We start from the raw sequence: 21,707 nt of genomic DNA, 5'->3' as shown, positions 1-21,707 counted from the left end.
ACAGAATCTTTATTCTACCCTCTCATGTAATTGACAATTTGGTATGAAACCTAGAGCTTCTAAGGCAATTTTGTTTTGTTGTTTTTGAGTGTTGCTGTTGGGAAGTCAGCTCATAGATTCTAACTTGCAGCTGCCTCCTGAAAGGCCTTTTGTATCCACTGTGTCCCCTGAAGGCCTGCCCACTCAGAACCCAGCTCATGAGCCTCCACCACCAGGAAGTCCACCGAGAATGGTTCTGTGCAGGTGCCCTGCGTGGAACTCACTTCCTCTGCACTGGTGCAGCACTTGCTGTGCGTTGGCTCTGAGTCCCTCATAATTGCGTACCGCTCTGTGGGTGCTCAGAACTCCCCAGCAGACTATCACTCTGACCTGGCCAGTTTCTCTTTTGTATTTCTCTGTGTTTGACACAGAAGGAAAGCTCTGGATTTGGAATCCAAAGACCTTGGTACAGGTGTCTGCTCTACTGCTTATTAGCTGCTTGTTCATGTAGGCCAGAGTTTCTCAGCTTCTGCACTATTGATGTTTTGGGCCAGATAATTCTTTGCTGTGGGAGGTTGTCCTATGCATTGTAGACTGCCTTGCAGCATCTCTGGCCTCTGTTCATTAGATGCATGGTACTCCCTTCTCCCTGGTTGTGACGATCAAAAATGTCTCCAGACCTTGTCAAATATCCCCTGGGAGGGGGGCAAAATTGCCCCTTGCTGAGAAGCACAGATGTAGGCAAATTTCTTCACTTTACAGGTCTCATTTTCCTCCCCAAACTTAGAGGATTTCCATAGGGCCTAAATGTGATAACACATGTGGCTGCAGTTATAAAATCTAAGTGGGCACAAAATATTGGGTCTGTTTTTTTTAACCCCTCCAGTGCCTAGCACAGTACTCACTCATTAGGCCCCATGTGTGTCCAGTGAGGGGAATAATGTTTAGTGTAAGTTGCTTCCACTCAGTGCTTACTAGGTGTCAGCTACTCTTGTAAGAGTCTACAATGATTCAGTCCTCTATACCTCACCACAACTCTGTTCTCATTATACAGATGAGGAAACTGAGGCAAGGAGAGGTGAGGTAACCTTCCCAAAGTTTCAGAAAGTTTCAGGACTGGGATTTGAACCCTGGCCATCTGGCTCCAGAGTTTTTGCTCTTAAACACCATGTTTTCCCTGTGTGTTTATGACTTTGGGTTGGGAACATCCTGTGGGCTGCTTGTTACTAGAGCATCTTCCTTGGCATCTTACACATAGGAGATATAATCTGCAAATGTTTTACTGACTTGTAACTCATGTGCCCAGGTACTTTAATAAGGCACTTTCCCAACAGTGTATTATACATGTGTGTAACATTTTATACTTTGCAAGTTATTTTCGTATATGTGCTGCTCATCCCCAGAACTCCATGAGCTTTTTCTTTTGGACTTGTGAGGAAATGGAGGCCCCAAAAGGGAAGTGACATACAAGCTAGGGCATGCCAGAGGTGGCACCAGAACCGGGATCTCCTGGCTCCCATGCTGATGTCATCTCTGTTACACCAGGCGCCTCAGATAAGGGCAGCCTCTTCTGTCCTCATGGGGATTTTACCTAGTAGCTAATAGTGTGTGGGTATGATACCTTATCCACCAAGCACGAGTGGAGTTGCCATGCACAGGACAAGTCATCAGAGGCAGTGGGCTTGGGAACTGGGAACTGGTGTAGAAACTACACTTAAACATCTTAAATTCTTTTTTTAAAAAATTTTATTGGAGTATAGTTGATTTACAATGTTGTGTTAGTTTCTGCTGTAGAGCAAAGTGAATCAGTTATACATATATCCACTCTTTTTTAGATTCTTTTCCCCTATAGGTCATTACAGAGTATTGAGTAGAGTTCCCTGTGCTATTCAGTAGGTCCTTATTAGTTATCTCTTTTATATATAGTAGTGTGTACATGTCAATCCCAATCTCCTAATTTATCCCTCCCCACACTTACCCTCTGGTAACCATAAGTTTGTTTTCTACATCTGTAATCTATCTCTGTTTTGTAGATGAGTTCATTTGTACTCTTCTTTTAGATTCCACATATAAGTGATGTCATATATTTGTTTTTCTCTGTCTGACTTACTCCACTCAGTATGAGAATCTCTAGGTCCACCTGTGTTGCTGCTAATGGCATTATTTCATTCTTTTTTTTAGCAACTTTTTTTTTTAGTAAATTTATTTATTTGTTTGTTTGTTTTTTGGCTGTGTTGGGTCTCCGTTGCTGCACACGGGCTTTCTCTAGTTGTGTCAAGCGGTGGCTTCTCTTATTGCAGAGCACGGGCTCTAGGTGCACGGGCTTCATAGCGAGCTCAGTAGTTAGTGGCTCGTGGGCTCTAGAGCACAGGCTCGGTAATCCGTTGCTACACACGGGCTTTCTCTAGTTGTGTCAAGCGGTGGCTTCTCTTATTGCAGAGCACGGGCTCTAGGTGCACGGGCTTCAGTAGTTGCAGCACACGAGCTCAGTAGTTAGTGGCTCGTGGGCTCTAGAGCACAGACTCGGTAATTGTGGCGCACGGCTTAGCTGCTCCGCGGCATGTGGGATCTTCCCAGACCAGGGCTCGAACCCGTGTCCCCTACACTGGCAGGCGGATTCTTAACCACTGTGCCACCAGGGGAGTCCCACTCCAGTATCTTTTTAAAGAACTTTTGGGAAGCTGGTCCTTGGGATGTTTCACCACAGCTTTCGTTTTCTCTGAAAGTAACCAGACAGAGGTTATTTGATGCAGCTTTAGTTAAGAAAAATGCAGTTTCATTCATAAAATTAATGTTTATCAAATTTCTATTTGATACCTACCACCACCCCTGAGTAATGACATAGGATTTAGATGATTAAGAAGTACAGGCCGCAGGGCCTCAAGGCATGGAAAGTGAGCCCCCCAGAGTTCACTGCTGAGTGGATGGGCAGAAAACTCAGCAGGTGGCAACATGGGGGGGGGTAAAACATGGAGGAAGGGAAGGAAGGGAGGAAGGCAAGGAAAAAAAAGAACTAAAGACCGTATGCAAACTTACGCAATGTCATGTGTATCTAATTTATGTAATTTATGTAAAATGTTACATTTGCATACATGTTCATGCACAAAGAACTTGGAAAAGAGTTACATTTGTATTGACCAGTTATATCCATTGATAAATGAAAACGGCATATAGGAAAGTAGCAAGTGATGGGTACAGTCTGATGCATTTTGGTTAAAGCGCAAGTCCACTTCTGTCTGCCAGCCTGCCTCTATTTGTGTGAGCACAGAGAACCGTGGGGAACACAATAGACTGCTGATGCCGTTTGCCTGGCAGTGAAGATGATTAGCTTTGCTTTTATAGATTTTTCCATTGTATTTTTCCGCTTATTAAAACAAGCATATATTACTTGAGTAATTTGTGAAACATGAAATCAAGTTCAGAAATGTGTGTTGAGTGTCTGTGCCAGCACTGGCCCAGTGCTGTATATTTACCATCTCACTGAAATTCTCGCCGCTCAAAAAGCCTGTGCTCCTGTCTGTGTGATACCAAAGGGGAAAGGGAGGCGCTGAGCAGGAAGCAGTTCGAGCAGTTGAGTAACTTCCCAGTTAAGTGGTCAGTAACCCCGGGGGGAACCAGCCCTGTCTGGCTGCGAGGCCCACGCTAGGACGGCACCTGCGCAGTCCCTGTTCCTTCCAGCATCCCGCCAGCCACCCTTCCCCAGCTGCTTCTCCACATCAATGCACACAGAGAAAGAAGCCGTCCTGTGGGAGGGGCTTAGGCCAAAGGGCCTTCTCCGCCCCCCACCTCCAACACCACAGACACACCATTCCCAGAGTTTTCAAGCAACTTCAGGAATTCCCGACCAAGGAAGTGTAGTGCAGAGGGTATGACCTGGACCCAGGAGCCAGACTCGCCTGGGTTCAAACGCCAGCGTATTTACTAGCTCTGTGATCTCGGGGAATTTACTTGTTCCCTTTGTCACTCATATCATCACCTCTGAAATGAGGATTAGGTAGTACTGGCTACCTCATGAGGTTGTTTCAGCACCAGCGGAGTCAATTATGCAAGGTACTTAGAACAGCACTTGGCACATGGTAAGCGCTGGATGTGGCAGCCGTTACCGGGCAGTCCTGATGATGCAACAACCAGCGTATCTTATGGTCTGAGAGTCGTGGTCCGAGTACCAGGCAGGGAGTCCTGAGGGGAGGACACAGGCCAGTCAATGCCCTCATCTGAAAAATGAGGCTAATCCCCCAGCTTGCGGGGTTGCTGTGAGGATTAAACGAGATGACAGCTGTGTAGCGGTGTCCAGCACTGAATGAAGAGAGAATTCTGCTTCCAGCCTGCCTGCCTACCTGCAGCTAGGACTTGCCAACCCTCCACAATTGGCAAGAGCCAATTCCTTAAAGTAAACCTCCTCTCATCCATGCTGCTGAATTGATGAACATACTGGGGAATGCTATTCAGCAACAGAAAGGACTGAGCTACCAATAGAGGAAAGAACATGAATGACTCTCAAAGCCTTATGCATTTGAAGCCAGGCACAAAAGGCCACACACAGTGTGATTCCCTTTGTAGGACTTTTTAGAAGCGTCAAAACTATAGGAACAGAAAATAGATAAGTGATTGCCAGGGACCAGGGATGGTAGAAAGGGCTGACCGGGGTGGGGGTGGGGAGGAAAGCAGATGGAAATTTGGGGGAGGAAATGAAAATCTCTGTTTTGCTTGCACTGGTGGTTTTCTATGATTCTATACATTGATCCAAACGCATCAAACTGAATACTTAAAAATGGTGAATTTTCCTGAATGTAAATCATTCCTTGATTTTTAAAAAAATAGCTGTTCTAAATATAGTAATTGTTATATAAGGAAATAAACTTAAGGGGGTTTAATAACTTTGTTCTAGTCATTTGTTGGGGAGGGGGAGATTTCCCCTCACCCCCAGCCCAAAGTTCTTTTGGTTGGTCTAATAATTAAGTTGACACAAGACCCATCAACAGGAGAAAACAATTTAATTCATACACACAGAGGTCTCACAGAAATGGGGTCCCCGCCCACCCCATCCCAAAGTGACCAAAGCAGTTTGTTTATATATCATTTTTAGACAAAGGAACAATTATTTGTGAAGATTTAACAAAACAAAGGGGCTTGTGCTTGGGAAAGCAGACTCATGAAGAAGTTTGCTTATACAGCTTTCTTAGCCTTGAATTCTCTAGCTTTGGTAGTAAGGATGCTTTCTATCCTATCCCCCTGTTTTATAGGGAGGATATCTTCACATGGGAGATTTATTTCCTGCTTTCAGAGGGAAAGAGGTGGGGTGGTCAGAGTGTTTTTTTAAAGTATTTTTTCTCACCGGCTATTTCTCAAGTAACTTTTTTTTTTTTTTTTTTTTTTGCGGTACGTGGGCCTCTCACTGTTGTGGCCTCTCCCGTTGCGGAGCACAGGCTCCGGACGCGCAGGCTCAGCGGCCATGGCTCATGGGCCCAGCCGCTCCGCGGCATGTGGGATCTTCCCGGACCGGGGCACGAACCCGCGTCCCCTGCATCGGCAGGCGGACTCTCAACCACTGAGCCACCAGGGAAGCCCTCAAGTAACTTTAATTCAAAATAATCAGTGTGCTATTGAGGCCTATTTTGGGTGACTTAACCTGGGCCCCGACACATTTATAGGTTGTTTGTGGCTCCTGTGGAGCTTTCATATTAGGTATCCCATTACTAGTGAATGATTATGCTCCAATAAATATAAACTTTAAACTTTTAAAAAGAGAACTGCAAATGGTTTGATTGTAGTAACGTCACTTTCCCAAGCCTGACTTTTGATCGTGTCTGCAGAAATGAAGAGCATGCAGGGGCTGGTGGATATTTTCAGCAGCCACTCCCAAGGGAAGGCTAGAGGTGGATAAATGCTGTACATTCACGGCCTCAAGAAATGCAGCCAGAACAGTGGAAGCCAAGGATCTTTTTTGTTGATGCTCATTTGCTTTGGTTTTGATTCTGTGGGAGTGTGTTTAATATTAGGACTTACTGGAGTTGGGTGGGTCTGAACTTGTTTGCCAGGCTGTTGGTTTGTAGTCCTTTCCTGAGAGGTGCCAATCCCCAGTCCCCAAGAGGAGGGTGGCGTGAGAAATAGATGCTTACAAGGCTGTTGATCAGATGAAGTGTCCACTTGAGAGAATGTGTTGTCTGTCACATGCTTCTTCCAGAAGACTCCATACATTTGTTTAAAAAGATATAAAAGGGACTTCCCTGGCAGTCCAGTGGTTAAGAATCCAGGCTTCCACTGCAGGGGGCACGAGTTTGATCCCTGGTTGGGGAACTAAGATCCCACATGACGCACGGCACAGACAAAAATTAAAAAAAAAAAGATATAACCAATTTAAATATTTCGAACAGGTAATATTTACATTCACATGGTTCTAAAACAGAAGGCACATAAAGTTGATAAGTCTTTCACACTGTCTCCCAGCGGCTCAGTGTCTCCTTTTCTGAAGGCAACCTGTGTTACCTGTTTCTTGCGTTTTTTTCCTGAGATAGTTTATGCGTATATGTGCAAATAGATGTATCTCTATGTATATCCCCACAGATTGCTTCTGTACAAACTGTAGGACACTATACACTCTTCTTCCCTTTGCTTTTCTTCAGTGAACCGTAATTGGCTTCACGCATCCCCTTGAGTTTGATCCCTGGTTGGGGAACTAAGATCCCACATGACGCGCGGCACAGACAAAAATTAAAAAAAAAAAAAAAAAGATATAACCAATTTAAATATTTCGAACAGGTAATATTTACATTCACATGGTTCTAAAACAGAAGGCACATAAAGTTGATAAGTCTTTCACACTGTCTCCCAGCGGCTCAGTGTCTCCTTTTCTGAAGGCAACCTGTGTTACCTGTTTCTTGCGTTTTTTTCCTGAGATAGTTTATGCGTCTATGTGCAAATAGATGTATCTCTATGTATATCCCCACAGATTGCTTCTGTACAAACTGTAGGACACTATACATACTCTTCTTCCCTTTGCTTTTCTTCAGTGAACCGTAATTGGCTTCACGCATCCCCTATTGATGGGCATTTAGATGCTGTTAATCCTCTGCTCTTAGAAATTATGTGGCAGCTACTGACCTTGTCCTGAGGTCTTACTGCACAGCGTGGTTCTGTCTGTGGCACAGGTTTCTTTGAGTGGCACTGATGGGGCAGGGCATAATTACAGGGCAGGCCCTTGTAATTTTCAGACCTGGAGCAGAACAGCTCTGCATGGAGCTTGCGCCGGTGTACACTCTCCTGGCAGAGAGAGGGGGGCCTGGGAACACTGCCCTTTAAGCACGCTGTGACCAGTGCTATACCAGCCCCTCCCTCCTCCCTCTATTCCTGGCCCTTCTTCCGAATTTATCCTGCCTTTCTCCATTCCTCGCCAGGAGCTCTCGGCAGTGGCTCTGTTTGGCCTTTGTTCCTCTCCCGTTCGGCATGGGTTCATAGAGTTTCTCTTTTTCACCAGCTCTGGCCTGTGTCTAGTGCCAGCTTCCCGGGAGTCAGGGGGAAAAGCAAGGGGTGGCTGATGGGAGGCCAGTGGCGGGAGTCTCCACACATCTCCTCCCCTTCCTCACCCTCCCAAGGCGGCCTGGGACTTCGCATCTCACATCCAGTAGCCAGTGTGTTCTCGCCTCCTGAGTGAGGGCTGGGCCTGCGCAGGGCTGATGCAGCCCCGGTCCTGCTCTTGGGTCCACACGCTCCATGGGGGCCCTGAGGGTGTGGAGTTACACGTCAGGTCACACAGAAAATCCGCTTTTTGTTCTCCAACAGCTGGAAGCATCACCCTGTGGGAAGAAAATCTCCACTGGGAAAACTCAGGCCTTTGTAGTTTATTGTCAGAAATCAGGGAAACTTGACATATGGTGGTAATTCTGAGCAACTCTTATAAAACAAACACGTGTTCAGATTTTATTTAATCAATTAGTGAGGGAACCAGGAAGATGTTGCAACTGCTTCAAAAGAGAATGCAGAAAATTACAAATATGCAGGTCTCGGGAAAGCGGAAATAAATTTGCTTATTAGGTATAAAACTGGCCAGTATACACTGAATCTGCTAGACACAATTTGTTGGCATCACCCTCAGGGTTCTAAGACTTACAGACTTGTGAAATAGCTCAAAGACAAGGAAGCTAACCCGGAGATGACCTGGAATTGCACTGCGCCTGAAATGGGGCACTTAGTCATCTCTCTCGCTTTCACCCACTTTATATTTTTATTTTTAAATTCTTTTCATTTTTAACAATTATAGTAAAATATACATAACGCAAAACTTACTACTTTAACTGTGTTTAAGTGTTCAATGGAATTAAGTCCATTCACATTTTTGTGCAACCACCAGCCCCATCTATCTCCAGAATTCATCTTCCAGATGGAAACTCAGTACCCCTTAAACACTTCCACCCCATACCCCCCTTGCCCTGGCAACCTACAGCTCCACTTCCTGTCTCTATGACTTTGTCACCCGTTTAAAAATCTCTCAATTTTTCCTTCCCAAGAGCAGAGGCAGAGAATCACTTCACCATCTCTGTGACCCTGGCCTCCTTGAACCTTGGTTTCCTGTCTGTAAAATCAGCCTAACCCCTACCTCGGGGATTAGCTGTCAGGGTCAAATGAGGTGATCCATGCAGAGTGCTTGTACAGTGTAATAAGGATGTAGAAGGAGCTCAGCGGAGGGTAGTTATTATCATAATTACTGTTTTCTCACTTGCATCCGTAGTCCCCAGAGGCACAGAAGTCCCCCTCGGTAGGTCAGCAGTTTTCAGTATTGACCACATGCGTGATCACCTGGATAGCCTTAAAAAGATACTGATGCCCAGGTTCTGATTTAACTGATGTGGGGTGTGGCTGGGCTTGTTTCAGAGCCCCCGTGACTCTAACGAGCAGCCGGCTGGGAACCCGCTCACTGCTCCGGGGCCTTCCTCCAGGGAGCCTGGAGCCCCGTGTGTGGGATGGAGCAATGCTCTCTGCAGAGCGCTGCCAAGTCGGTGGTTAGATGCCTGGAATTCATGGCGCTGTTTGTGGAACACCACGGAGTCCTGATGTTCTCGATGCCGTAACGCAAGCCAGAAACAAGTTCACCTGCAGGAGATCCACGTCTTGAGTGTGGGAAGGCAAATGCATGCTGTGAATTGTTGTGTGGCCCACCTGTGAGATGTGCGTGGCACGTTACCGGCTCAATACTAAGAAAATCTCAGTGAGGGTTCACTTAGGATGGTGAGGGTGTTAGTTAAGTTAGTGTTTCCCGCAAAGTTAGGGGGCGCCCCCCGGAGATGCTCCTTTGGGGGAGGGAGAAGGCAATGTAAGAATTGGTGTCATGGCCCAGACTTAAGTCCCCACCTGGGCCTGAGGGGAGATGTGCTGTGACTGAGGAGAACAAGCCTCGAAACGTCGGGGATGGACCCTTAACACTGACTCAAGCACCTCAGGAGAGGCAGCCGTCGCTGCTGTTGGAACGGGGGTCCGGGGTCAGCCCGGAGTCTCTCGGCTGCTTGCTCACGGCCTCTGGGGAAGTCTTGGGAGGGGCGCCTTGCTCTGCGGGGCCTCTTCTGTTGCCCTCTTGCTGTGTCTGCAGTGGTGTTCAGCGGGAGTGAAGGCAGGCCCTCTTTCCCCAGCTCCGGGCAGGCCTGCTGGGTGCGGTGGCCCAGAGGCCCAGTCCGCACCGGGGTGTTCACACAGCAAGTCAGCTGCATGTCCCATCCCTGGGTCTGTCTGTGCAGTGTGTGCTCTGTTGCCTTAGCAGTCTGCGCTGAAAACAGAAGCCTCAAGCTGCACAGCTGACTTTCATAGCCCAGATTAATGTGCTGGTAACACCCCCTAAGTATCTGTGTCTTTCCTGAACGAAACGCATTGGAGGATCACTGGTTTCCAGGCCAGTAATCTTCCTGTTGTAAGACTTCCACGAAGTGTCATCACCTAATCCACGCTCTAGGGTTGCTATAAAATAAGGAAGCCAGAGAGGAAAGAAGCTTTAGAAGCTGCTGAGTTGCCCACTTGGGCCTCTGCTCAGATGTCAGTGCAGATGGTCTGTTGGTGGATTCTCTATTAGTTTTCTTCTTTCTCTTTTCTTGCTCTTAAGCTGTAATGACTTCGGTTTCAGAAAATAAATGAAGCCAGGAACTTGTTTGGAGACTGAAAATTCTTTCTCAGCAGGCCTGTTGGTTTGTTTCCAGTGAGAACTGGCTGTTGCATGTTTAAGTTGTTATAAACCAAGGATATAAACCAAGACGGGTGAGTAGGTGGTGACTATGCCTGGTCTTCTTTCAGCCTGTGTTTCCATCAAATAGAGCAACGTCTAAAGAATTCTACACCATGAGCAAGTGAAAATGCAAGGCTGATTCTACATCAATCAGTGTAATCCCCATATCAATAGTTGTCTTAGTCTGTTTAGGCTGCTGTAACATAATACCACAGACTAGGTGGGTAAACAGCAAACATTTATTTCTCACAGTTCTGGAGGCTGGGAAGTCCAAGATAAAGGTGCTGGCAGATTTGGTTCCTGGTGAGGACCCTCTTCCTGGCTTACAGACAGCCGCCTTATTGCTGTGGAATGTTAGTCAGCCTTAAAAAGGAATAGAATTCTGATACATGCTGTGACATGGGTGAACCTTGAAAACATTATGCTAAGTGAAATAAGAGAGACACAAAAGGACAAATATTGTATGATTCCACTTGTATAAGGCACCTAGAATAGGCAAATTAATAGAGATGAAAAGTAGGGTGGGTGGAATTCCCTGGCAGTCCAGTGGTTAGGACTCTGCGCTTTCACTGCCGAGGGCCCGGGTTTGATCCCTGGTCAGGGAACTAAGATCCCACATGCTGTGTGGTGAGGCCAAAGTAATAAAAAAGAAAGAAAAGAAAAGTAGGATAGAAGTTAGCAGGGGCTGGGGAGAGGGGAATTATTGTTTAATGGCTACAGAGTTTGTTTGGGATAATTAAAAGTTCTGGAATTGAATAATGGTGACGGTTGCACAACATTGGAAATATACTTGATGCCACTGAATTATAAACTAAAAAATGGTTAAAATGGTAAATTTTATGTTATGTATATTTAACCATCATAAAAAAATTGTTTTAGTTCACCCAAGAAGCAGAAAACTTAAATAGTCTAATTACCATAGAAAAGATTAGAAATGTGATTAAAGATGCAACCTTTAAAAAAGCGCTAGAGCCAGGTGGTTTCACAGCCCTGTTCTGTATTTTAACAAAAAACCAATCCCAATGTTGTTTAAACTATTGTAAAGCGTAGAGCAAAATGGAAAGCTGGATTTGTGTTATGAAACTGGTGCAACCTTAATACCAAAACCAGGTAAATATAAATGAGTGAGAGAAATAATACAAGAACTATAGAGCAATCCCAATTATGAATTAGAAACAAAAATTCTTAATAACCTTACTTAATAAAATACAGCACATATCAGAATAGTACAATGTGACCAGGTAGAGTTTGATCCAGGAATGCAAGGATGGTTCCGTAATTCATTACACCAACAGATTAAAAGGGAAGAAAACCCACATGATTATATTAACAATTGCTGAAAAGGCAATGATTCCCATAAAAATCAGGAAATAAGAGAGGACAGTTCTTACCTCCCAACCATAGTTCATCAGGCATTGGACCACCGTGCTTTGTCAGTGTTTCAATGTATTGAAAATGTAGTCTAAGTAGCTACCTGCAAGGAGCTTGGAAGCCATTAACTGATACCTTCTAACTTAGGAACAGATGTACTGTAGGAACCAATGGGATTCTTTTTTTTTTAATTAATTCATTTATTTATTCAGTTGCGCCAGGTCTTAGTTGCGGCACGCGGGATCTTTTAATTGCGGCATGCGGGATCTTTTAGTTGTGGCATGTGGGGTCTTTAGTTGTGGCATGTGGGATCTAGTTCCCCGACCAGGCACCAGATCCAGGCCCCCTGCATTGGGAGCGCGGAGTCTTAGCCACTGGACCGCCAGGGAAGTCCCTGACCAATGGGATTCTTTACAGCCAGTTAATATTTTGGTCCTTCTGGTTGGTGGACCTTTCTAGAAGCAAGCCCAACCCTAACAGTTTCTGCATCACCTCAAAAGGAATTCTCTTATTAATGAAGCCATTATGTTTGAATAATTGATTCCTAACCATACACATTTAAAATCATCTCTCCCAATTATTTATGATTATTAGGTCCTCCCCAAAGTAAGACTTAGAGAAACATTATGAACCTTTTTGGCACTGACCATCTTAAAAGAAAGGACTGTTATTTTAGAGGACAATCCCAGTAGCCCTGCCCGAGTATGATTGGACTGTTGACCCCCGCCAGTGCAGGAATTTTACATCTGCCCCCATTACATTTTGTCTTGCTAAAATTAGCCTGTCCTTCCAATCGGAGATTGTATTGGATCCTGATTTTTGTCATCCAAGGACTTTATTCCCTCACTGTTTCTTGTCACCTACTGTCTGATTAAGATGTGATGTGTCACTCATTCAAGTAGGCAGGTAGACAAATCACATTTCCAAAAAAGAAAGTTCTGAAGTCTATTTAAACTATACATTTTTTTAAATGTAAACTTTTACTTTCTCACTTTCCTTTTATCCGTGGCACTTTTTCTTTGTCCATTTTCTTCCCTGAATATCTTGATAACTTTGTTTTCATTGAATCATAAGCCTGAGAAGGACTTTGAAGTTTTGGACCCAAATCTACACCATTCCAGGCAGTCAGAGCTCTGGGAATACTGTTTATGATAAGGGGACCCTGGGGACACCTAAGAAAGTTTGTGGGGAGCCTTATAATACAATTTAAAACCAGAACAAGGGGCCAAGTGGCCAGGATTCCAGCTGTTATTTGTTCTGCCACAAATAAAACTTGAGCTCTTGAAAATCACTGACCCTCTGCTAGCCTTACTTATCCTCTCCAAATTAAATTCTCAAAGACCCTTTTCAATCCGAATATTATATTGTTTCTAAAATATGTGCCACTCCTACTTTACTACTGTTACAACTTTCTTGCTTCCTCTCTCTCTTTCCTATTTCCTTAATGCTGCAGGTAATACAGACAGACTTTACTCGCCTCAAAAAAGGCTGCATGACCCTGACCTATTGTATTTCTCATGATCTTAAGAAAGGAAGTGTTGTCATTTTGAAATTATTACACTAATTTAGGTTATACCTAAATTCTTCTTGTTGAACTGTTTCCCTTCATGTGGGTCACATCTCTGCAACTGCCCTCCTTGTAACAGCACCCAGTTAAGATGGCTCAATTGTTTTATTTCTTTGAGCTAATGAGTCTCAATTCCTTTAGCCTCCTTTTGCCCCATGTGTCTGTGTGAGCTTGAGCAAAAGCACATCGTTTTGTTCCAGGAATGGCTAAGCACCCTTTCTTCTCACTTCTCAGGTCCACTCTGTTAGACCAGGCAGCTTCCTTGAGGAGTCAGGGCTCAGCATCCATGGGGCAGGTGTTCATGGGGTGAGTGTTGTCCGTGTGAAAGGCCTGCCCTTTAGTAAGGAGGATCTGAGATACCTAAGCAGGAGAAAGAAGCTGTGACCCAGCTTCCAGGTCCTGACTGGAGTAATGAGTGACCAGGGTCACAGGCCAGGACTCTCGGGTACCATGGAGTCTGTATGAAGAGAGAGTCTTTCCAGGCTTGTTTCACTGGCTTGTGGTTCTCAAATTACCCCTGGTTCGCCTCCCTGGGGCTCCGCCCCTCCCGAGGGAGGTGTCTCCAGGGTAAATACCTTGGCCCGCCTGGAGTGTCTGGTGAGAAGGATTAAGTACCACATCTGAACACAGGGAGGAACAAAACACCTCCACTTTCTTTCAAGGTGTATTTTAAGCTGGTTACCTTTGGCTGGGCTCCCTTGTTGGGGGAGATCTTTATCTGAACAGGAATTCTTCTCTAGGAATATTCCCTGACCGAGCCCCACCCCCTCCAGCTGGGAGTTAGGCTCTTCCAAACGAGCAGCAGGGACTTTTCGTTCTGAGCGCCCTTTATGATCACCTGAGAGTGTAATTTACGGGTCACCTGCTGGAACGGGAGTCACTCTGATGTTACCATGCAGCAGTTCTGCTGGAAATCGGGACCCGCAGGGCTCAACATGCCAGAACAAAGCAGCACCCAGACCAGAGCCCAGAGCTGTTGACAGTGAGGCCATTTTTTTGTAGTTGTTGCCTGGCTACGTCTCAAGGCCCTTTGCCATTCAGTTCCCTGGAAGTGAGTGGGCTCCAAGCCTCTGCCTCTCCCTGGTTGGATCAGGGAAATGTGCTCTCTGTAGGGTCCTGCACCCTCTCTCCCCTCGCTGTTCTCAGATGGCCTGTCCTGACCCCAGGGCAGGTTGGAGGGACCAGCACATTTAAAGCATGCAACGAGGGATTCATAACCTCCGGCTGCACGTTAGAATCACCTGGAATTTAAAAAACACCCACTCCAAGACCCCACCCTAGGCTGATGGAATCTGGGCTTGAAATTTGAGATCTTAAAAATACTTTCAGGTGACTCTAATGTGGAACAGCATTGAAAACCGGTGGTTTATGTTAGTGGCTCTCAAAATGTGGTTCTATACTAGCAGCATCTGCTTCTCCTGGGAACTTGTTAGAAATGCAAATTCTCAGCCTCCACCCCAGACCTACAAAATCAGAAACCCTGGAAGGGGGCCCAGAGAGCTGTCTTTAACAAGCCTCTGCTGCCCAATAAAGTTTGAGGACCACTATTAATGCACAAGCAAGCTAGTTTCATGTGACCTGTGAATGTAACTGTAAAAGCACCAATAGAAAAGATGCAGTGGAAAAGATGGGGTAAAGACGATAATCCTTGTATGGGGTGGTAGAATCACAGATGATTTGCTTTTATTTTCCGAATTTTTAGTAGTGTCATTGTATTGTTTATATACTCTCTTAAGATACAGAAAGTTCTGGGTTGAGGAGATGTAGTCTTTTAGTGTTTTGTACTGACAGCCGGGGACGAAAGCGTCATGAGGAATGTACCGAGAGGAATGACTCCTGCTGGAACAGTCCCCACTGGGCAGGTTTCACCTGAGGGCCTGTGGCTGCTCTGGGGAGGATTATTCCGGCCCCTCCTCAGCCCAGGTCACTCATCGGAATCACCTGGGGAGGATACATAAACCCCCTCGCCCCGCTGCCTGCGCGTCACAGAGCACTGAGTCAGCAACTCTGGAGGAAGGCCTCAGGCATCAGCACGGGTGGACAGACACACAGACCAACCTCCCCAGGCGATTCAGATGTACAGTGAGAATGGACAGCCTCTCTCCTCATCTGGAGATTCCGAGGAAACCAGGTAATTTGCAAGCACCCTCAGGGGTGATCATCTGGGAGCCGCGGGAGCGTCCTGAGAGTGGAGGCATCTGCTAGGGGAGTGCCTCCCCCAACAGGAAGCAGCTAGCAGGGAGTGTGGTGGGCCAGAGCATGCGGGCTGGGGTCAGATAGCTTAGGGGTGAATCCAGACTCGAGTTACCTGCTGCGTGACATTGAGCAAGTGACTGTCTCTCTATGCTGCAGTTTTCTCATCTGTAAAATGGGCTTAATAATGCTGCCTACCTCCTAGGGTCGTTGGGAGGATTGAATGAGCTAATACACGTAAAACTCTTAAGATGTGCCTACCATGCCGTAAGCGTCCCATAAATGTTAGCTGCTGCTAGCCCTTGCTCTCATCCTTGTTGCTATTGGTCTTGCTGGGCTCACCAGGGCCTGGTTGAGTTGGGTTAAACTGGTCTTTGAATTAGGCAGGGCCTAGGACAAACCAGTGCTTCAGAAACTTCTTCCTCTTATCATTCATGGTCCACAGTCTTTTCTTCTGTTCCCAAGTCTTCCACTGGCCATTCCTAGGGGCGTGGAGGTTGAGACCAGTTGTACCTTTAAGTTCAGGTCATTCAAAGACCCCTCTAGGGGCTTCCCTGGTGGCGCAGTGGTTGGGAGTCCACCTGCTGATGCAGGGGACACGGGTTCGTGCCCCGGTCCGGGAGGATCCCACATGCCACGGAGCGGCTGGGCCCGTGAGCCATGGCCGCTGAGCCTGCGCGTCCAGAGCCTGTGCTCCGCAACGGGAGAGGCTGCAACAGTGAGAGGCCCGCGTACTGCAAAAAAAAAAAAAAAAAAGACCCCTCTAAGGATCAGTTTTTATTTGCCCCTCACACTTAGGGTGGTTTCAGCCTTCTGCGTTTGTCAGGCATGACTTTGGGGTATCCCTGTGTGCTGGGTGGGAGCAGCTACTCCCCCGAATGGCTCTACTTTTGTTGCTTTTCACTACAGAATGTTCTGGAAAACCAAGCACATTTCTGGGTGGGTGGTGTGTGTGTGTGTGTGGTTGTGTTAGGAGAGCCCAGGGGACAGGAGTGAACAGCTTCAGGGTCAGTGGGAAACCAGTTACTACCGCCTTTGCTACTTGCTATAGTTTTACCAGATGCCAGAAAAGGAACCAGACATGCAAGGGGGACACTGACCCTCCTCAGAGGAGCCCCTGTGTCACTGTTGCAGCTGCTCAGATGCTCGTGAAGCCCCCAGGATGCCTACACCTCCTCTGAGGGGTTGAGACGTCCCCGAACCTGGAGGCTGCAGCCTGCCGGGCCCGCCTTGTCTCTGGTCAAGCGTGGAACTGTGGAATTTGCTCCAGTGACCCTGGGAGGCCCAGCCTGCCCTGTGGTTGAGGAGCGCCGGGATTGGTTTGAGGTGCAGTCCCGCACTCGGGGAGATCACGGCCTAGTGGGAAGGGCCCTCAGAACAGGACTGGTGGTTCCCTGAGGGGAGCTGAAGTGCTGTGGTGTGGAGAAGGCAGCCGGGAACATTTCTTCTTGCAGAACTGGAGAAGGGTGTTCTCAGTAAAGAAGCCCCTTCCAGAGAGACGTGGAGACGTGGGACCTTGTATTTCAAAACCCTGCAGTGTAGGGCCCACCTGGCTATCCAGGTGACCCGAGGTCCAAGTCTTCTCCCAGGTCTGTGCCCTTGAAAACATCTCACTTGTCTCTGAGGCAATGGTGCAGGGGTGTCAGGGAGGAGAGGCAGCGGTTGGGGTGTCTTCAGGGGTGAGGCTGGGGACAGTTGGAGGGAAGGAAACCCGTGATGGATGGTGTTGTGTGTGTGTGTGGTTGTGTTAGGAGAGCCCAGGGGACAGGAGTGAACAGCTTCAGGGTCAGTGGGAAACCAGTTACTACCGCCTTTGCTACTTGCTATAGTTTTACCAGATGCCAGAAAAGGAACCAGACATGCAAGGGGGACACTGACCCTCCTCAGAGGAGCCCCTGTGTCACTGTTGCAGCTGCTCAGATGCTCGTGAAGCCCCCAGGATGCCTACACCTCCTCTGAGGGGTTGAGACGTCCCCGAACCTGGAGGCTGCAGCCTGCCGGGCCCGCCTTGTCTCTAGTCAAGCGTGGAACTGTGGAATTTGCTCCAGTGACCCTGGGAGGCCCAGCCTGCCCTGTGGTTGAGGAGCGCCGGGATTGGTTTGAGGTGCAGTCCCGCACTCGGGGAGATCACGGCCTAGTGGGAAGGGCCCTCAGAACAGGACTGGTGGTGGGACCTTGTATTTCAAAACCCTGCAGCGTAGGGCCCACCTGGCTATCCAGGTGACCCGAGGTCCAAGTCTTCTCCCAGGTCTGTGCCCTTGAAAACATCTCACTTGTCTCTGAGGCAATGGTGCAGGGGTGTCAGGGAGGAGAGGCAGCGGTTGGGGTGTCTTCAGGGGTGAGGCTGGGGACAGTTGGAGGGAAGGAAACCCGTGATGGATGGTGGGCGTTACCTCACTTATCCTGTTTGAAGCCTCCGGGGTGGGTACTGGAGACCGTTCCTATTTCACAGATGAGGAAAGGGGCTTAGGAGAGTGTCCTGCACAAAATCTCACAGGTGTTACTAGTCAGAGCCGGGATTTGAATGAGGCTTGTTGGGCTCCAGTGCCTCTGGCCTCTCTTTTCTCCACAGAGGGGACTCTGCTGACCTTGGATGAGGAAGCTGCCTCCAGTCCAGGGCCGCCTTGTTAGTAATCTATAGTTTCTGAAGTGCCCTCCAGACGTGACCTGGTTTGAACCACATCGGTGTTTCCTTCTCTGGATCTTCTGATTTTTTGGTGTTCACTTGGGCAGACCCTTTCGCCTCCTTGGGCCTCAGCTTCCACACTGTAATATCTGGTTGCTGACAGGGATGTTCCTTGGGGCTCCCCTGACCTGGGGCACCAGCTACTCCTCGGCCTGTGGCCTCCTTCCCAGCCTCTCTCGGGGCAACTTCTGCCCGCACGGTCTGCACTTTCCAGATGCTCAGAAGCTCTTGTGTCCCGCCATCCTGTCAGCCCTCCTCACAGCACACATGTCTTTCTCCTCACAAATGCAGTGGGCTTCCCCTTGTTTCAGGATGCTTTAGAAGCCTTGTGAGGGTCACTGATCCGATGGCCTGGACGAGGACGCAGGACAGGTGGAGCCCGGGGCCAGGCCCAGCGGGGCGGGAACCAGGCTCTCTGGCTCCATCTCATCAGCTGTGGACATTTCGTCGGAGGAATCAAGGTTAAGCGGCCCGCGCTGAGCACAGTTGCCAGCCAAGGCAGGTCACGCTTTCATCTCATCTCAGACGTTGCCTTTTTATGAAGGCTTTTTATAGCCCACTTTCTTAGGACAAACTTTTTTCTTAATTAAGAATTCTAATTTTAAAGTGAGCTCTGACCTCTTTCTTTCCAGAATCATTCTGTTGCTTTGATTGCATTTCGCGGGTTGAAGTTAAGATCCCTTATTGTCTGCTATCTTGTTTTCCTGCGGGGCTAGTTACCCACGGCAAACTGGCGCTTGATCGAGATCATAAGTGGGTTTATCCTGCTAGAATATCAGTAAAGGCCTTTGGGAAGTTTTACCAAGATGCGAGAAAGGACTCAGGCCGTGTGAGACCCTTATTCCCCTGGGAGTGTTTCAGCACAGGTGGGGCCGTGCATGGTTAAATGCTGTTTGGAGCTGGGGTGGGAACGTTTCTTCATGGTGAACTTGAGGGAGAAAGCAAAGGCAACATAATGGCTCCTTCAAAAGTTGGAGAATTAGGCGTTTGGCAAGGTCAGTTCTCTAGATGGAAACTGATTTACACCGAAGAGGATTATTCTGAGTGCGACCCTCAGTGTCACGGCTCAGGAGCCCGCTTGCAGGGAACGGTCATCTCTATGACCCACCAGCAGGGCTGAGAAGCCCGCTCAGGTGCACGGGAGACGTGTACTCATGTGTGTTCTGCCAGCCACTGGGAACAACCTGGAACCCGTCAGCGGGAGAATGAGTGAATGATGTGACAATATTTTTAAAAAACTCAAAAATATAATGTTGGACCCCCCCCAAATTGCCAAATGACATTGTACAGTTTAATACCATTTATGTAAGGTTTGAAGACAAGCAAAACGATGTTCATCTGTTGTGCGTGGCTACAAACATGTAGTAAAGTGTAATAAAAGGGACAGGAATGACGAATCCCAAATTGAGCGGTTACCTCGGGGTTGAGGGGAAATGAGATCTGGGAGGGGTTCACGAGGAATGGCTACGGTTTCTCTAATTTTTTCTTAAAGTGATTGGTGGTTGTGTACATTTTAAAATGTTCATATTTTTGAATGGCTGAAATACTTTGTAATTTAAAAATTTGTCTCTAAAGAGGGGAGAATGTGTTCTAATGGTTTGTCCCATCAGTTTCAGTTTTGAGGAATTACTAACTAGACTTCTCTGGGGCTGATTAGCTTGACTCTTTGCTGCTCTCCCATCTCTTACCCCATCAGATTCACTGTGGCCACTTCACCATCCCTGACTATCAAACCAGTGGGGAAATAAGAGAAAACTTGAAAGCCCTCACTTTCCTACTTGCTGGTTGGATGAGCGGGGAGTGGAAATTATGCACGAAGGGAAGTCTCCACATTTTGAGCATATTTTGTTCCTTGATCACAGTGCCAATAGCCAAGGTTAACCAAGACAAACTTGAATTCCGGATGAATCCATAAGAATCTCCTGCCAAACTGAACGGGGTGGGGTGTGGGGGGGTGGCGGGGAGCGCCACTGTGCAAACCTTGCTCTAGGCTCCCCGCCCCCAGGGGAAGAGTGTGTGACGTCTTGTTCTGAAATCAGTGTTTGCTCTGCATTAACAGCATGGCCGGACCCCCTTGCATCTTGCTGCCAATAAGGGCCATCTTTCTGTGGTCCAGATCTTGCTGAAGGCTGGCTGCGACCTCGATGTCCAGGACGATGTGAGTAGAAGCCATCATTCTATCAGAGCATGGTTGTCAAGGGGGCTTGTCTGCCTCGAATCCCACAACATGTAACTAGCTATGAGGGGGAGGGAGTGGGTGGTAAGAGATGCTCTCCAGCACTTTGTAGCTCCATCTTGGTGGGAAGAACTTCCTCTTGAAGGTCTGCTGTGGGCCCCATTCTCAGTAGCAAGGTTGAGTTTGGGAGTGTGAGCTGGTCTTTCCATCATGGTTCCTATCTAGTGGTAGTATTTCCTGTCTAGTATTATTCAAGTGCAGAGCCTCGAAGGGCATCTTGTCTGGTCCTGTCTCAGTATAAAGGAGCACACCACACACACACACACACACACGCATGCACGCACACACGAGTATGGGCAAGCCTTGCTGGAAATGTGTCATTGACCAAACATAACTGGAGAAAAGGTGAGGCTTAAAAACTTAATTTTTTTATTTTCTCGCCTTGATTTCTCTTACGCTGTATACATTCAGTTAAAAAGGACCTATTTAAAGAAACAACAGCACACTGACCTCATGGAATCTGAGAAAAAGGAGGCCTCCAGAAAGAGTTCACTCTGGTGCTCTGCCATGATTGAAACTCAGTCTCTGAGTTTCTTTAGTCAAATTATCTAGAAAGAGATTCCAGTTGGTTCTTTTGGAGTCAAGAATCCATTCCTGAGTAAATCAGCAGTGGCTGGCATGGGGTCACCTAGTGCATAGGGTGGCCCTGTTGGGTCTTTGAAGGGAGTGAACTCTCTAAGAAGCGGATGTAGAAAAGATTATGTAAATTGCCGTCCAGTGAGCTATTAGGAAAATATCCTAATGATAATCTGATTGGAAGCTATTTTCAGAAACTTTTAATTCTGTTTCTAACTCTAATTTGTATAGTAGGACTCAAAGGAGAAAGAACTTTTGTGAGGAACACAGAATCTTGGAGAGTTAGTATTTATAAACCCCTTCCAGATTCACCTGTAATCTCTGTGGTTACAGAACATTATCAGATTTCAGACACTCAGGTGGGCTAGGGTGTGGGTTACCATAGTGCTTCCAGTTTTCTTTGAGTCTGTGTAAGGTCCTAAAACTTGGCAAACACCCAAGTTGAGAAGGACGGCATTCACAAAGAAATAACCAAATATGTCATATACACGGGCAGAAGGCTGTCAGTGTCATTCGTAAATTTCTGGTTATATTTGGAACCTATTGAGTCAAGGATGTTATTTTCAAAAGATGCTGATCTAGCTTTAAGCTGTGGATTTCTGCCTTGGGTCCCAACACTTTTTTCTTTCCTTGCAGTGTAGCCATCATAACATACCTGATTATATCTTATCCTTACATGACAGGAGCAAAAACACAGGGAGAGAGAAGAGATTCTGACCACAGGAAACGCAGGGCATTCGGTGCTTGGTGCAAATATGTTGGACTGCATCTGGTTTTCTCTGTGTAATTGACGCCCTTGCTTGCCACGGTGGCAAGGCTGCAGTACCAGGCATGCTAACCCATCCTGACCCAACACTCCTGTCTCAGGTCCTGAGCTGCGAGTATCACTGTGTTC

At 47.2% G+C, this 21,707-nt stretch overlaps 1 protein-coding gene across 1 annotated transcript in view; it reads left to right on the top strand.

Moving 5' to 3' along the window:
* Nucleotides 1-21,707, top strand: part of LOC112401229 (ankyrin repeat domain-containing protein 6) — a gene marked incomplete at its 3' end in the record, with an annotated part of 104,222 nt that overhangs the window by 59,228 nt on the left and 23,287 nt on the right. The window contains exon 3 of the mRNA XM_024747323.1: nt 20,060-20,158. Within this exon, the coding sequence (XP_024603091.1) occupies nt 20,060-20,158 (99 nt within the window). The remainder of the gene's footprint in view (nt 1-20,059; nt 20,159-21,707) is intronic.

This window comes from Neophocaena asiaeorientalis, unplaced genomic scaffold, assembly GCF_003031525.2.
Source record: "Neophocaena asiaeorientalis asiaeorientalis breed wild unplaced genomic scaffold, Neophocaena_asiaeorientalis_V1.1 scaffold161, whole genome shotgun sequence".
In the NCBI taxonomy this organism is placed as follows: domain Eukaryota; kingdom Metazoa; phylum Chordata; class Mammalia; order Artiodactyla; family Phocoenidae; genus Neophocaena; species Neophocaena asiaeorientalis.
This window is presented reverse-complemented; position numbering and strand designations above follow the sequence as displayed.